The 15,916-nt window shown below is 49.6% G+C and overlaps 1 protein-coding gene across 1 annotated transcript in view; it reads left to right on the top strand.

The window, feature by feature from the left end:
* The first annotated feature begins 766 nt into the window (after positions 1 to 766).
* The window catches only part of LOC140207217 (uncharacterized), a 31,766-nt gene continuing 16,616 nt past the window's right edge, over positions 767 to 15,916 (top strand). Inside the window, exons 1-6 of the mRNA XM_072275615.1 lie at positions 767 to 849; positions 1,440 to 1,526; positions 2,010 to 2,081; positions 3,744 to 3,863; positions 7,063 to 7,179; positions 12,625 to 12,777. Coding sequence (XP_072131716.1) covers positions 1,460 to 1,526; positions 2,010 to 2,081; positions 3,744 to 3,863; positions 7,063 to 7,179; positions 12,625 to 12,777 — 529 coding nt within the window. The 5' untranslated portion in view covers positions 767 to 849; positions 1,440 to 1,459. The remainder of the gene's footprint in view (positions 850 to 1,439; positions 1,527 to 2,009; positions 2,082 to 3,743; positions 3,864 to 7,062; positions 7,180 to 12,624; positions 12,778 to 15,916) is intronic.

The raw sequence follows: 15,916 nt of genomic DNA, 5'->3' as shown, positions 1-15,916 counted from the left end.
TTCCCTAAACACCTATTAAATCCTTCACCTCCTTACTCGACTATACCGATCTCCCTCATCCCCAAACTCCCTAAAGCTACTCCCTGTTTACGTGGACCACTCCATCCCCAGCAGACCTCCAGATCTCTGGGTCCAACCCAAGCCCCTCCTCTACAATTCACCCTCTCTGTGTTCACCGGGATTTCTGAGAACGATAGGGTTTTACTCCCCTTATATCGTATACCGGTCTCTCGGTTCTGAGCATAGAACAAAACATAGAATAGTACAGCACAGAACAGGCCCATCGGTCAACAATGCAGTGCCGACCCTCAAACCCTGCCTCCCATATAAGCCCCACCTTAAATTCTTCCATATACCTGTCTAGTAGTCTCTCAAACTTCACTAGTGTATCTGCCTCCACCACTGACTCAGGCAGTGCATTCCACGCACCAACCACTCTCTGAGTAAAAAACCTTCCTCTAATATCCCCCTTGAACTTCCCACCCCTTACCTTAAAGCCATGTCCTCTTGTATTGAGCAGTGGTGCCTTGGTGAAGAGGCGCTGGCTATCCACTCTATCAATTCCTCTTATTATCTTGTATACCTCTATCATGTCTCCTCTCATCCTCCTTCTCTCCAAAGAGTAAAGCCCTAGCTCCCTAAGGCTTCCGAGCCTGTCCACAGTTCTGTGTGGATAAACCTACCATGTGATTCCTTTCCTATGTGCAATCTCACCACCCCGTCCCCGCCCACTCCACGCCTCCGCTTCCTTCCTCTTTCCTCTGCATCATAACGGCTCTCAGACACACACACACACACACGCAATCTTAGAGGCAGACACAGAATTCAAGACTTCAGGAACGGCTGGAGGTAGGGAGGTGGTGGGGAAGGTGGAATGGCGAGAGGGTGAAAAGGAGCGGGTGGGGGTGAGGGTGGGAGTGAGGGAGAGGGGTGGGGGAAGGGCACACGGAGGGACGAGTAGTGCAGAGGGAAAGAGGAACGGTGTGGGGGAGGGAAAGGAGAAGCGAAGGAGGATGTGGAAAGAAGGGACAGAAACAGGAAGAAGTGAGTCGGAGTGAACGAGGGGGGACGGGGGGGAATTGGACTGGAGAATGTGAGAGAGGGATGGGTATCGCGAGGCAAAAATAACACCCAACGCCTTCCCCACCTTCGTCAAGTCGGATGCGGTAAGTGTAGTGGGAGATGTGGAAGGAAAGAGAGTGGGAATGGGAGAAAACTGAGGAAGGAGAGAGAGAGAGAGAGAGAGAGAGAGAGAGAGAGAGAGACTGCCGTGCGATAAGGAAGGCAAGACAGAGAAGACAGAGGACGAGGAAGAGGGAGAGTGGGTTGGGTTTGTGTCCTGTGTCCAGTACTCTCCATATCTCTCCTCTCCCTTTACACTACCCTTCCCTCACCACTTTCATCCCACACACACTCAATCACTTTCCCGTATCTTTCAGGAGCTCAAGAACTCGATAGGATGGATGAGAGCGAGCCCTACGCGAACATGCGTTTCACAGGAGCGGACTCACAATCTCCTTCGAGAGGTGAGTGGTGCGGAGAGAGGGAGAAAGCTTAACACTGTGTCTGTTACCCTGGAAATATGAGATGGGACAGCGTGTACGGAACTACACACTGTGCCTGACACCAGGTAGGAGGGTTGGCCGGTCGGTGCTGAGGGCACTTTACTCGGTGCCTGCCACCAGGAGCTTATGACGAGTCGCTGTGAAGGGAGATTTACTCAGTGACTGACTCGGGAATCAGTGAAGCGACAGTGTGGAGAGAGATTCAATGTGTTTCTCTCTGGGAAATATGTGATTGGACTGTGTGGAGGGAGTTTCACTCTGTGCCTACCCCAGGAGGCTGTTATGGGACGGTGTGGAGGGAGCTTCACTCTGTGTCTGAACCCGGGAGTATGTCATGTGAAGTTGTGGAGGGAGTTTTACTCTGTGTCTGAACCCGTGAGTGTATCATGCGACGGTGCGGAGGGATCTTCAACCTGATTCTCACCCTTACTGTTGTGTTCCCAGCTGAACCTGATGTATCGTACGTGGAACTTAACGTCACGGCCCTCTCCGCTCCTCGGGTCCGGAGAGATGGAGGTCAGTATCATTTTTGTTGAATTGACTGTGTTTAGGTAACGTGTCCACTCCTGTCGAGAGATCTCAGCGCATGCGCACAGTTGACCTTAATGATAAGCTGCTGTAGAATAAGACGGAGGGAACCGGTGGCTTTGGCCATAATGTGGGAGGTCTGTGGGAGTGTCGGTGTGGAGGGTGCGCTCTGTGAGGTGCGGTGGGTATTCAGCACCATGGCAGCAGGGAGCTGTGTTTGGTGGGGACGGTGCGTTCTGCGAGGGGATGTGTGGACGGAGCGTTGTGGGATCGGGAACGAGGCAGTGCTGTGGAAGGGGTCGGAAAGGAGGGGTGCTCTGGGAGGCGTGGAGTGGTGGGTGTTACATGGAATTGGGTGAGGAGGGATTGCCGTGTGAATCATCGGTGAGGATAAAGAGAGATTGAGGATGGGGAGCTGTGTGGGGCACGGAGCAGAAGGAGCACCGTTGGAGCGGTCGGTGAGGAAAGGAGGGACATCTGTGGGAGGGGTTGGTAAGTCGGGAACACCATTGGAGGGGTGCTGAGGACGAGGGGGGACATGGAGGAGGCGGAGAGGAGACAGCGTTGCAGAATTTGAACGATTCTCCGAAAATTCTAACCATCTTTCTCTCTCTTCTGATCACCCTGTCACCCTCTTTCTCTTCTCCTATACCTCCTCTCTCCCTACTTCCCCTCCCTTCTCCCCTCTCCTTTGCCCCCTGCTCCTCACACCTCATTCCCTCCACTCTCCCTTCCCTTCTAAACCGCTCCATCTTTTCTACCACTTTCTCCCACTACCCCTCTCTCCATTCCCCTTCTTTTGCCCACTCTCTGTAAACTCGCTCGTCTATCAACACCCCTCTCTCTCTCCCCATCCCTCTCTCCCTTCCCACTAAACTCTCCCCTCCTCTTTCCCGCCCTTCTTCCACCCACTCCCCCTTTTCCCCCAATATCAACCACTCTCCCTTCCCTCACTTGCCCGACTCTCCGTATTGGCCCCTCTATCACACTCCACCATTCTCCCTTCCTCACTCTCGCTCTCTCCTTCGCACTCTTTCCCTCATTCTGTGCTCATTCTCTGACCTTCTGCAATTTGCCCCGTTTCTCCTTCCTTCATTTTCTCCTTGTTCTCTCCCCTTCGCCCCATTTTCCGCTTATCTCCCGCTCCGCAACATCATCTCTTTGATGATCCTTTCCCCTTCTTCCCTCTCGCTCATGCTTTCCCTCCTCTCCCTTCCCCTCTCTCACATTCTCTCTCTTCTCCTGCCTCTTACCCCCTCGCACTCCAAATTTTCTCCTTCCATCTGTCTCCTATCTTCCTCCGCTCTCTTTGCTTTCTCTCGCCCCTCTCCCTCTCCCTTCCGTTCCTCCCTCTGCCACTCTCTCCGTATCTCATACCCATACTCTCTCCCCATTCACTCACTCCCAATTCGTCGTCCATTGCCCTTATCGTTCATCATTGTCTCCTCTTTTCCATCCATCTCTCATCCTTTTTCTCCCCCGTCTTCACCCGTTCCTTCAACTTCTTTCTCTTTGTCTTTCATCCTTTCTCCGCTTCACTTAACATACTCTCTCTCCCTGGTCTCCCTTCGCCTCTAACTGCTCGCTGTCGCTGTCCTCCCTCCTCTTTCTCTTCCCTTCTCTCTCATCCTCCCTCGCTCGACGCCCCAGCTGGTCTGAGCTCCACCTACGCAGAGGTGAACTGTCCGAAAGACGAGCCCGTCATCGATGAGGACGAGGCCCCTCCCATTGCCGCAGGATCCCGCAAGCAGACAACCAATGCCCAAACAGGTCAGAGTTCACCATTATGACCTCATTATGTCTTATGCGGAAGTGTGTGTATTTTTAAGTGCTTAGCATTTTTCTCCTTCAGCCACATTTCTGGCATCTCGTTCCACATACGGACCGCCAATTGGTTACAAACTTTTGTCACAAGGGTACCCAATTATTTTTTTACTCTCTCACTTTCTGCGTGTGCACTCTCTTCCGCGATTCTCCTTGATATGCGCATTCACCCTGTCTGTGCCCCTCGTGGTTTTATACACCTCTGTAAGGTCACCAGTACACTCCAAGGAAGAATGTCCCTCTGTAAGGTCAGTCTTACGCTCCAAGGATTAAAGTTCAGAACTGCACGACATCTCCTAACTAGGTCCCTCGAGTCCCCGCAACATTCTCATAAATTTCCCTCTGCACTTTTTCCAGCTGAGTGACATTTTTCCTACAGCACGGCCAACAAAGCTAAACACCCAGCTCCGATTCCGGCCTCGCCGGCATCTTGTACAACTGCAAAGTGACCTCCCAACTCCCGAACTCAGTGTCCTGACCGGTGAACGCGAGCGTGCCAAACACCTTCTTCACCGCCCTGTCCCCCTGTGACTTCTGTTCTTCTACGGCCTCCTTCCTTCCTCAAAGCTAACTCTCCTCCACCAATCTCCACACAGCGCATTAATTCAATCATCCAAGTCTTTGACATAAAATAAAAAGAATCGGTCACAACTCAGAAACCCTGTGGAACATCACAAGTCAGCGGCAGCCAACCAGGAAAGACACCTTTTATCCCCACACTTTGCGTCCTGTTCATTGCTGGTCGCCCCATTACAGAAAGGAGCCGAGGCTTTGGAGAGGCTGCAGAAGTGGTTTACCAGGATGCTGCCTGGATGAGAGGGCACAAGCTGTGCGGAGAGGATGTACAGAATTGAGTTGTCATCACCGGCTCTGAGGATGACGAGAGGAGATCTGATAGAGTTTTGTTAGATTACGAGAGAAAGAGATAGACAGACAAACAGTATTTTTTTTTTCCCCTGGGGCTGAAATATCAGATCCCAGAGTGAATGCAACCGAAGTGAATGGGTGAGGTTTGAATCGAGGTGTAAAGAGGCTGTTGTTTGGACACAGAGAGTGGTGCCTGGATTTGCGCTTCCCGGGGTAGGGTTAGAGACAGACACAGCAGGGAGTTTCACGAGATATTTAGGTAAGCCGATGAATGTGAAGGAAACGGAGAGATATGGAGATTGTGTAGGCAAAAGAGATGAGGATTGTTATCCATTTGATGAGGAATTCATGTATCGGGGACAACTTTGTGGGCCGAGGGGCTGTGCTGGTCAGTCTGTGTTCTGTGTGTGCAAATACTTTACGGTATCTGCGAGGCAGCATGTCCTAAACGCACAAAGCCGTGTTGAACACGAAGCTTCCGTCCAAGTCTTTGCCACAGGCGGCACCGATCCGTGCGGAACACAACCAGTCACGGGCGGCCAACCTGCGACCGCCGCCCACTCTGTTCGGTGGGCAAGTCAACTTCGAATCCAAATGGCCCATTCACCGTGAATCCCATGCATCGCAATCTTGTGAATGAAACTCCCACCAGAAGATTTATATAAAAGGCCCGTCTGCAGTCAACTCTGTAACACCCCATTGACCTGCGTAATAAAGCCAAAATCTCTTTCGAATGCACAGTTAAGCGCCTTGCCGTTGCAGGTGTCCTGTCCCGATACGACTGAATTTCCAGAGCGCAAAACCTCACACTAACCCGGGATAAACTCATCTACCATTATTGACTCAGATCTTTAACAGATCCAAACCCACTGAATGTATTGGCGATCTTCTACACTGTCCACCATACCACGAATTTTATGTCATCTGCAATTTTACCAACCCACTCATATTCAGTTTCTTTGAAGTCGGTCCTAATGCATCATATACAACCTTGAGATTCAGAGCTTTAAAATTGTCCTTGGATTTACATATTTATTAATAAACGGTGCGGAATCGGCTCTTCCGGCACTTCAAGCCGCGCTGCCCGGCAATTCCCCAAATTATTCCTAGCCTAATGACGGGACAATTGACATTAATCGATGTATGTCCCAGCTGGAGCGTCTTTGGAATGTGGGAGGAAACCGGGGCACCCGGAAGAATCCTACTGGCTCACGGGATAAGGTGCAAACTCAATGCAAGCGGCAGCGGGAGCTGAACCCGGTTCGCTGGTAATGTAAAGCGTTTGCTGACCACTACGTTACCATACCCCCCACAACATGTTAATTCCTACAAGACTGTCATATGTCCCACGTGTAATTAAAGAACAAAGCTGGTTAACAGCAATTCAACTATGAAAAATAATAAACTCTGAATCCGGACGACCAATTCCCCGTGGATCCCAGGTTTCCTAATCGTCTGTATAAGCCTCCTCTGAGGGTCCCAGTCAAATGTCCAATTGAAGTTCACGAAGACAACGTCCTCGACTCTAACTTCACAGTTCAGCTCAGAAGCAGAAAGAGGAACAGCCAGACATTAGACAGCCTTTGCCCAGTACAGGATTTAGGACTCTCAGCGATGACGGATAAAAATAGATGGGATTGAGAGAGGGAGGGGATGACTTAACATAGAACATAGAATAGTTCTTCACAGTACAGGCCCTTCGGCCCACAATGTCGTGCCGACCCTTAAACCCTGCCTCCCATAAAATAAACATCTTAAACTCCACCATATACCTGTCTAGTAGTCTGTTAAACTTCACTAGTGTATCTCCTTCCACCGCTGACTCAGGGAGTGCATTCCACGCACCAAACACTCTCTGAGTAAAACAAAACTTCCTCTAATATCCCCCTTGAATTTCGCATCCCTTCCCTTAAAGCCATGTCCTCTTATGTTGAGCAATGGTTTCCTGAGGAAGAGGCGCTGGCTGTTCACTCTATCTATTCCTCTTAATACCTTGAAGATCTATTGTGCCTCCTCTCATCGGCCTTCTCTCCAAAGAGGAAACCCCTAGCTCCCTTAATCTCTGATCATAATGCATACTCTCTAAACCTGGCAGCATCCTGGTAAATCTCCTCTCTATCCTTTTCGAAGCTTCCACATCCTTCCTATAGTGAGGTGGCCATATCCATCTTCTCGTGATCGTGGTGGAAGGAGAAAGCGTGAATGGTGGGTGGAAGGGGGTCGCAGTAGGGGACACGGCTGAACTCAGACAGACACACACTAAATGGGCTCTCTACAGGTGCGCATGAACAGGAGCCGAAACAGAACATCGAAAATAGACGATACATGAAGATCTGCCTACTCTGCCTATTTACGTCCGTCCTCATCGCCATAGTGGCCGGGCTCTCGATCTATGGTAAGTCTGGATGGAGTCAGAGAGTGGACAAACAGTGTGGAATGAAATGTTCGCGTGAAATCTCACAGTGATGACGGCACACCCCTGAACATGACACCAACACAACCCTCAGCGTAACACCGACCATATCTCTGGCCGTAACACTGACACATTTCCCACCATGCCAATGATACTGCCGGGCAGCTGTCGGAGCGGGCAGCGGTGTCAGCGGTAGCAGAGTGTAGGGCTTTGGCTGCAACGGGCTTCGGTGATAAACGGGAAGAGGCGAGAGCGAAGCGCCAACTCTTGTTTTCTCTCCCACCCCCCACCCCTTTCGCGAATCGGCCCGGACAGACAGGAACAGCAGGGTTCTCACAGCTAACGGTTTAAAAAGTTTGTCTGTTTGGCGAGGTAAGTGGGTGAGTAGAATTATTTTTCCTGTTTCATTCGTGTAGAATTAGATAGCATGCCTGCAGGGTTAGTGTTTTGTTCAGGGTGTCAGATGTGGGAATCCTGGGAGATTTCCAGACTCCCTGAAGGCCACATCTGCGCCAGGTGCACCGAGTTGCAGCTCCTCAGAGACCGTGTTAGAGATCTGGAGCTGCAGCTTGATGACCTAGTGCTTATCAGGGAAAGTGAAGAGGTGATAGACAGGAGCAATAGGGAGGTAGTCATCCCTAAGCTACAGGAGTCAGTAGTCATCTCTAGGCTACAGGAGTCAGAACAGTGGGTCACTGTCAAGAGAGGGAAAGGAAATGCCCGGATAGTGGAGAACACCCCTGTGGCTGTCCCCTTCAGCAACAAATATCTTGTTCTGGATCCTGTTGAGGGGGATGACCTGACAGGGGACGCTCACGGTGACCGGGTCTCTAGTACTGAGACTGGCGCTGTTATGTAGGAGAGAAGGAGGGTGAAGAGAAATGCGATAGTCGTGGGGGATTCCATAGTCAGGGGAACAGACAGGAGATTCTGTGAGTCTGACAGAGATACTCGCATGGTGTGTTGCCTCCCAGGTGCCAGGGTACGGGATGTATCGGATATTCTAAAGGGGGATGTTGGTACCAATGACATAGATAGGACAAAGGAGGAGGTCCTGAAGAGAGATTTCCAGGAGTTAGGAAGGAAGCTGAGAAGCAGGACCTCCAGGGTAGTAATCTCGGGATTGCTACCTTTGCCACGTGCTAGCGAGGGCAAGAGTAGTCGGATCAGGCAGATGAATGCCTGGCTGAGAGGCTGGTGTAGGGGTCAGGGCTTCAGATTCTTGGATAATTGGAATCTTTTCTGGGGGAAGTATGATCTGTCCAAAAAGGACAGGTTACACATAAACCCGAAGGCGACCAATATCCTGGCGGGAAAGTTTAATAGAGATGTTAGGGAGGGTTTAAACTAATTTGGCAGGGGGATGGGAACCGGAATGATAGAGTGGAGGAAGGGGAAAACAGAAATAAATCTAAGATAGTGAGCAGTAAAGATGTCAGGAAACATAGGCACGTGATAGGGCAAATGTGTAGCCATTGGGATGAGTTGCAGTGCAATAAAGTTACAGTGAAATCAAAGCAAAAAGTATCAAATACTGGTATTAAGGTGTTGTACTTACATGCACGCAGCATAAGAAATAAGGTGGATGATCTTGTTGTACAGCTACAGATTGGCAGGTATGATATTGTGGCCATCACTGAGATCTGGCTAAAGGGTGCATGTCTCTGGGAGCTGAACGTCCAAGGATACACGATGTATCGGAAGGATAGGAAGGTAGGCAGAGGGGGAGGCGTAGCTTTATTGGTAAGAAATGGTATTAAGTCATAGAAAGAGGTGATATAGGATCGGAAGGTGCAGAATCTTTATGGGTTGAGCTAAGAAATCGCAGGGGTAACAGGACCCTGATGGCAGTTATTTATACGCCTCCGAACAGCTGCAGGGATGTGGACTACAAATTACAACTGGAAATAGAAAAGGCTTGTCAGAAGGGCAGTGTTATGATAATTGTGGGGGATTTTAGCATGAGAGTAGATTGGGAAAATCAGGTCAGCACTGGATCTCAAGAGAGAGAATTTGTAGAATGTCTGCAAGATGGCTTTTTAGAACAGCTTGTTGTTGAGCCTACTAGGGGATAGGCTGTACTGGATTGGGTATTGTGTAATGAACCGGAGGTGATTGGAGAGATTGACGTGAAGGAACCCTTAGGAGGCAGTGATCATAACATTATTGAGTTCACTGTGAAATTAGAAAAAGAGAAGCCGAAATCTGATGTGTCGTTATTTCAATGGAGTAAAGGAAATTACAGTGGCATGAGAGAGGAACTGGCCAAAGTTGACTGGAAAGGACAGTGGCGGGAAAGACAGCAGAGCAGCAGTGGCTGGAGTTTATGCGAGGAGTGATGAATGTGCAAGACAGGTATATTCCAAAAAAGAAGAAATTTTCGAGTGGAAAAAGGATGCAACCGTGGTTGACAAGAGAAGTCAAAGCCAAAGTTAAAGCTAAGGAGAGGGCATACAAGGAAGCAAAAGAAGTGGGAGATAGAGGGTTGGGAAATTTTTAAATGCTTACAAAAGGAAACTAAGAAGGTCATTAAGAGGGAAACGATTAACTATGAGAGGAAACTAGCAAATAATATCAAAGAATATACTAAAACGTTTTTCATGCATATAAAGAGTCAAATACAGGTGAGAGCAAGACATAGGACCGATAAAAGATGATGCTGGAGAAATTGTAATGGGAGATAAGGAAATGACGGAGGAAATGAAAGAGTATTTTGTATCACTGTTCACTGAGGAAGACATCAGCAGTATAACGGACCCTCAAGGCTGGCAGGGAAGAGAAATGTGCGCAGTCACAAAAACGACAGAAAAATTACTCAGGAAACTGAATAGTCTAAAGGTAGATAAATCTCCCGGAGCAGATGGAATGCACCCTCGTGTTTTGAAGGAAGTAACTGTGGAGATTGCGGAGGTATTAGCGATGATCTTTCAAAAGTCGATAGATTCTGGCATGGTTCCGGAGGACTGGAAGATTGCAAATCTCACTCCGCTATCTAACAAGGGCACAAGGAAGCAAAAAGGAAATTATAGACCTGTTAGCTTGACTTCGGTGGTTGGGAAGTTGTTGGAGTTGATTGTCAAGGCTGAGGTTACAGAGTACCTGGAGGCATCTGACAAGATAGGCAGAACTCAGCATGGATTCCTTGAAGGAAAATCCTGCCTGACAAACCTATTATAAATTTTTGAGGAAATTACCAGTAGGCTAGACAAGGGAGATACAGTGGATGTTGTATATTTGGATTTTCAGAAGGCCTTTGACAAGGGGCCACACATGAGTCTAATTAACAAGATGAGCGGCCATTGAATTACGGGAAAGTTACATACGTGGATAGGGCGTTGGCTGATTGGCAGGAAACAGAGAGTGGGAATAAAGAGATCCTATTCTGGCTGGCTGCCGGTTACCAGTGGTGTTCCACAGTGGTCCGTGATGGGGCCGCTTCTTTTTACATTGTATATCAACGATTTGGATTATACAATATATGCCTTTGTGGCTAAGTTTGCTGATGAAACTAAGATAGGTGGAGGGGCTGGTAGTGCTGAGGAAATGGAGTGTCTGCAGAGGGACTTGGATAGATTGGAAGAATGGGCAAAGAAGTGAAGAATGAATTACAATTTTGGAAAGAGTATGATCATGGACTTCGGCAGAAGAAATAAACGGGCAGACTATTATTTAAATAGGGAAAGAATTCAAAGTTCTGAGATGCAACGGGTATTGGGAATCGTCGTACAGGATACCCTTCAGCTTAACCTCCAGGTTGAGTCGGTGGTGCGAAAGGCGAATGCGATGTTGGCATTGATTTCTGGAGGAACAGTGTATAGGGGCAGGGATATGATGTTGAGGCTCTATAAGGCGTTGCTGAGACATCAATCTGAGTACTGTGGGCAGTTTTAGGCTCCTTATTTGGGAAAGGATATGCTGACGTTGGAGCAGGTGCAGAGAAGATTCGCTAGAATAACTCTGGGAATTAGAGGGTTAACATATGAGGAACGCTTGTCCGCCCTTGGACTGTATTCCTTGGAGTTTAGAAGAATGAGGGGAGACCTCATAGAAACGTTTCGAATGTTGAAAGGCATGGACAGAGTGGATGTGGCAAAGTTGTGTCCCATGTTGGGGGAGTCTAGTACGAGAGAGCATGACTTAAGGATTGAAGGGCGCCCATTCAGAACAGAGATGCGAAGATTTTTTTGTTTTTTTTTAGCATGAGGGTGGTGAATCTATGGAATTCGTTGCCACGGACGGCAGTGGAGGCCAAGTCATTGGATGTATTTAAGGCAGAGATTGATAGGTATCTGAGTAGCCAGGGCATCAAAGGTTATGGTGAGAAGGCGGGGGAGAGGGACTAAGTGGGGGAATGGATAAGCTCATCATAACATGGCGGAGCAGACTCGATGGGCCGAATGGCCGACTTCTGCTCCTTTGTCTTCTGGTCATATGGCTTATAACCATGATAAAGACACGGCATTCACCGTAACACAATCAAGACTCATCCTGACACCGGCACGCCATTCACCAGAACATGAACAATTCAGTCACCGTATCACGGCCACGACCTTCAACGAGACACAGATACACTCCTAACCGCAACACGGACACGGACCATGGCCGTTACACACCCGTGGCAGTCACACTGACCGCAACGTACCCCTCACTGTAACATCGACATTCCCACTGACCGTGTTACTGATAAACTCCTCAAGGCAGCAGCGAAACACACTTCAAAATGACCCCGACACGGTTTTCACTGTGACACTGTGGTACCGTACACTGTGACACCTTCACGCTCCTCGTCGTGATCTGCACCGCCTCGTGACAAAGATTCAGAAGTCACTGTAACACCCCTGACCGAGACAGTATCACCGCTCAACATAACGCCGATGCACCGCTTACTGAGGCAATTACCCACACATCATTCTGACACAGGCAAACCTTTTAGCGTGATACCAAAACACCTCAGCCTGACACTGTTACAACCACCGTGGCAATGACATGCCTCTCACCGTGACACAAACACATCCCTCTGTATGATACAAACACACCCCACACCATGACAGAGATACTCCACTCACCTTAACAGCACCAGGCCCCTTACTCTGACATTTTCCTCACCGTGACATCGAGGTACACTTCAATGCGACCCGGCACAACTCTCACCGGGGCACAGAATCACCTATCACGGTGACACCGCCACGTCCTTCACAAGAAATTGATCATGACCCACATGATATTGACGCAGACCCCATTGTGACAACAACATAACCTTCACCGACACATTAATATGCCCCTCAGCGTGACACGACAGGCCGACACCTCTCACTGTGACGACCTTCACCGTGACACTGACACAACACTCTCTGTGGCCCGCTCGGTAGCGTGTTGCTGAATCACGTGTCACTGTAAACGTTAATCACTCTTCACTATCTCTCTCAGTGTCACAGATTCGTCAGTCCAAGTTCACCGTGGACCGAAATTACGATGAGTTAAACTCAACCCTTCAATCCAAGATCAACGAGATAGAAGCGAAGTACAAAGCTGTGAACGAAACCAAGGCTCAAATCTGTGAATTGTTGACCAGCAGAAGAGGTGAGGCATCATTCTCATCTTTAACCCGCTCCTCATCACAGGGCAGACACAGAGAGAGGAAGCGTCACTCTGTGTTTGACATCGGGAGTAGTGAAGAGACGGTATGGCGGGAGATTCCCTCTCTGTGTTTGACCTGTGAGTGTGTCATGGTGCTGCGTGCAGGAAGCTGCACTTTATCACTGAACCAACGAGAGTGTGACGGGACGTTGTGGAGGTGGATTCACTCTGCGCCTGCCCAGAGGATTGTGAGACGTATCTTTACAGCTTCACTCTATGTCTGAATCCGGAAATCTCTGATGGGACGGTATGGATCCACCTTCACTCTGTGTCTGACAGGCGGCTTGTGTGATCGGACAGGGCCCAGAGAGCTTCACCCAAGGTCTAACCCCTGAATGGTGTTATGACATGGCGGAGAGAGAGTTTCACTCTGAATCCGGGAGTGTGTGACGGGACGGTGCAGAGGGGGCTTCATCCTGTGTCTGAATCCAGGAGTGAGTGATGGGACGTTGTAGAGGGGGCTTCACTCTGTGACTGAATCCGCGACTGAGTGATGGGACGGTGTGGAGGGAGCATCACACTGTATCTGATTCCCGGAGTGTGTAATGGGATCGTAGGGAGAGAGAGCGTCTGTGTCTGACTCCGGGAGTGTGTGATGGTACAGTGCAGAGGGCGTTCACTCTATGTGACACCGGATTGTGTTACTGGATGTTGTGAAGGTAGTCTGACCCCGTGAGTGTGCCATGGGAGGGTAAGGGCGGAACTTCGCTTTGTGTGTGAACACAGTGGGTGTGATAGGACGGTTCAGAGAGAGCTTCACTCTGTGAGTCGCCAGGGAGTGTGTGATGAAACGTAAGGAGGGAGATTTACACTTTGTTAGACTCGGTGGTGTGCCATGTGGCCGTGTGGAGGGAGATGCATTCTGTGTCTGACCACGGGAGTGTGTGATGGGACGTGAGGAGAGAGATTCGCACTGTGTTATTCTCGGGAGTGTGTGATGGGACGGTGAGAAGGCAGGTTCCCTTTGTGTCACACAGTTTGCTCTATGGTGTGTTGAGAAGACGAAGTGGAGAATCGGTCTCCCTCTGAGATTTGTCGTGTGAGCGAAAGGAGTTTCTTTCCGTGTCTAACCGCTGGAGTGTGAGATGGGTTTGTGGAGAGAGAGATTCACAGTGTGTCTGACCAAGGCTCTGTGAGATTGGACTTTGGGGAAGGATCTAAATTCTGATCTCTTTCTCAGGGAGTGTATGAGGGGCGGTGTGGAGGTAGATTCACTCTGTGTCTGAGTGTGTAATGAAACGGTGTGGAAGGAGTAACATTCAGAATCTAACACGGGAAGAGTGTAATTGGACGGTGTGCAGGAAACATCACTCCACGTCTGATCGCTGGAATGTGTGATGAGCCCATGGAGAGAGAGGTTCACTCTGTTTCTGACCCAGGCAGTACGTGACGAGGCTTTGTAGAGGGAGCTAAACTCGGTGTCTGACTCCGGGAGTGTATGATGGGGCAATGTGGAAGGGAGCTTCACTACACGTCTGACGCCTGTAGTGTGTGATGAGACCGCGGAGAGAGAGATTCCATCTGCGTGTGACCATTTTATTGTGTGATCTGACCTTGTGCAGGAAGCTTAAATCTGTGTCTCATTCCGTGTGTGTATGATTGGACTCTGTTTGTGACACAGTGATGAGGGAAGGAATAGCCGAGGTGGGGAGTGGGTGAGTGCGTTTGGGAGGGGGTCATGTGTCTGTCTGACATCGGGAACAGTGAAGCGTGCCTGGATGGTGTTCCGCTCTGTGTCTGTTACCAGGGGTGAGTGATAGAACGGTGCGGAGGGAGCATCTCCAGTTTCCCGACCCTGTGTTGCGTGATGTGACGGGGTAGAAGGAGCATCATACTGTGTCTGACCACAGGAGTATGCGGTGGGATGGTGCCGACAGCGTTTCATTGCCTGTCTAATCACGGGCGGGAGTAATGGGGCAGTGTGGGCGGAGGTTGACTCTGTGTGTGCCCGCAGGACTGTGTGATGTGACAGTGTGCAGGGAGCTTCTCTCCATGTCTGACACAAGGAGTGTGTGATAGTGTGGTGGAGAGAAACCTTCAGTCTGAGTCTGAACCCGGGACATTGTGGAAGGAGCATCACTCTGTTTCTGACACCGGGGGGAGTATGATGGGCCCGTGAGACAAGAGCGTCATTCTTCGTCTGTTCCCGGGAGTGTGTGACGGGTCATTGCGGAAGGAACGTAATGTGTGTCCGACCCATCAGGAAGTCTGTGACTGAATGGCGTGCGGAGACCAACACTGTATAACTGACTCCGGGTGTCTGTGATGGGTCTCAGATCCTGCTCGTGTGTCACGGGAGAGCGGAAGAGAGCTTCACTCCATGTCTTTCACAAGGTGTCAGTAATCAGACGGTGCTGAAGCAGCTACACTGTGCCTGATCCCTGGAGTGTGCAAATGGAAACTGTGAGAGTCGCTTAATTCTATGCCTGACCGCTCGATGTTATGGTGGGAGGGTATGGAGCAGACGTCTCTCTGTTTTTCACCCGGGAGTGTGCGATAGGATGGTGTGGAGGGAGCTTCTTGCGTATCTGACCTCTGTGTTGTGTGATCTGAAGAGGAAGAAGAGCAGCAGACTGTGTCTGACCACGGTGAGATAGGGCTGAAAGTGTTTCGTTTTCTGTCTTATCACGGGAGAGTGGAATGGGGTAGAGTAGACGGAAATGTACCATGGACATGTGGTCGATGTTTAGAGATCTCTTGCAGGATGTTAGGGATAAATTTGTCCCGGTGAGGAAGATAAAGAATGGTAGGGTGGAGGAACCATGGGTGACAAGTGAGGTGGAAAATCTTGTCAGGTGGACGAAGGCAGTATACATGTGGTTGAGGAAGCAAGGATCAGATGGGTCAATTGAGGAATATAGGGAAACAAGAAAGGAGCATAAGAAGGGGCTGAGAAGAGCAAGAAGGGGGCATGAGAAGGCCTTGGTGAGTAGGGTAAAGGAAAACCCCAATGCATTCTTCAATTATGTGAATAAAAAGAGGATGACAGGAGTGAAACATCGAAACATAGAAAATAGGTGCAGGAGTAGGCCATTCGGCCCTTCGAGCCTGTACCGCCATTCAGTATGATCATGGCTGATCA

The sequence above is a fragment of the Mobula birostris genome, chromosome 13 (genome assembly GCF_030028105.1).
Source record: "Mobula birostris isolate sMobBir1 chromosome 13, sMobBir1.hap1, whole genome shotgun sequence".
NCBI lineage: Eukaryota > Metazoa > Chordata > Chondrichthyes > Myliobatiformes > Myliobatidae > Mobula > Mobula birostris.
Note: the sequence above shows the minus strand (reverse complement) of the source record. Positions and strands in the feature narration are given on the sequence as shown.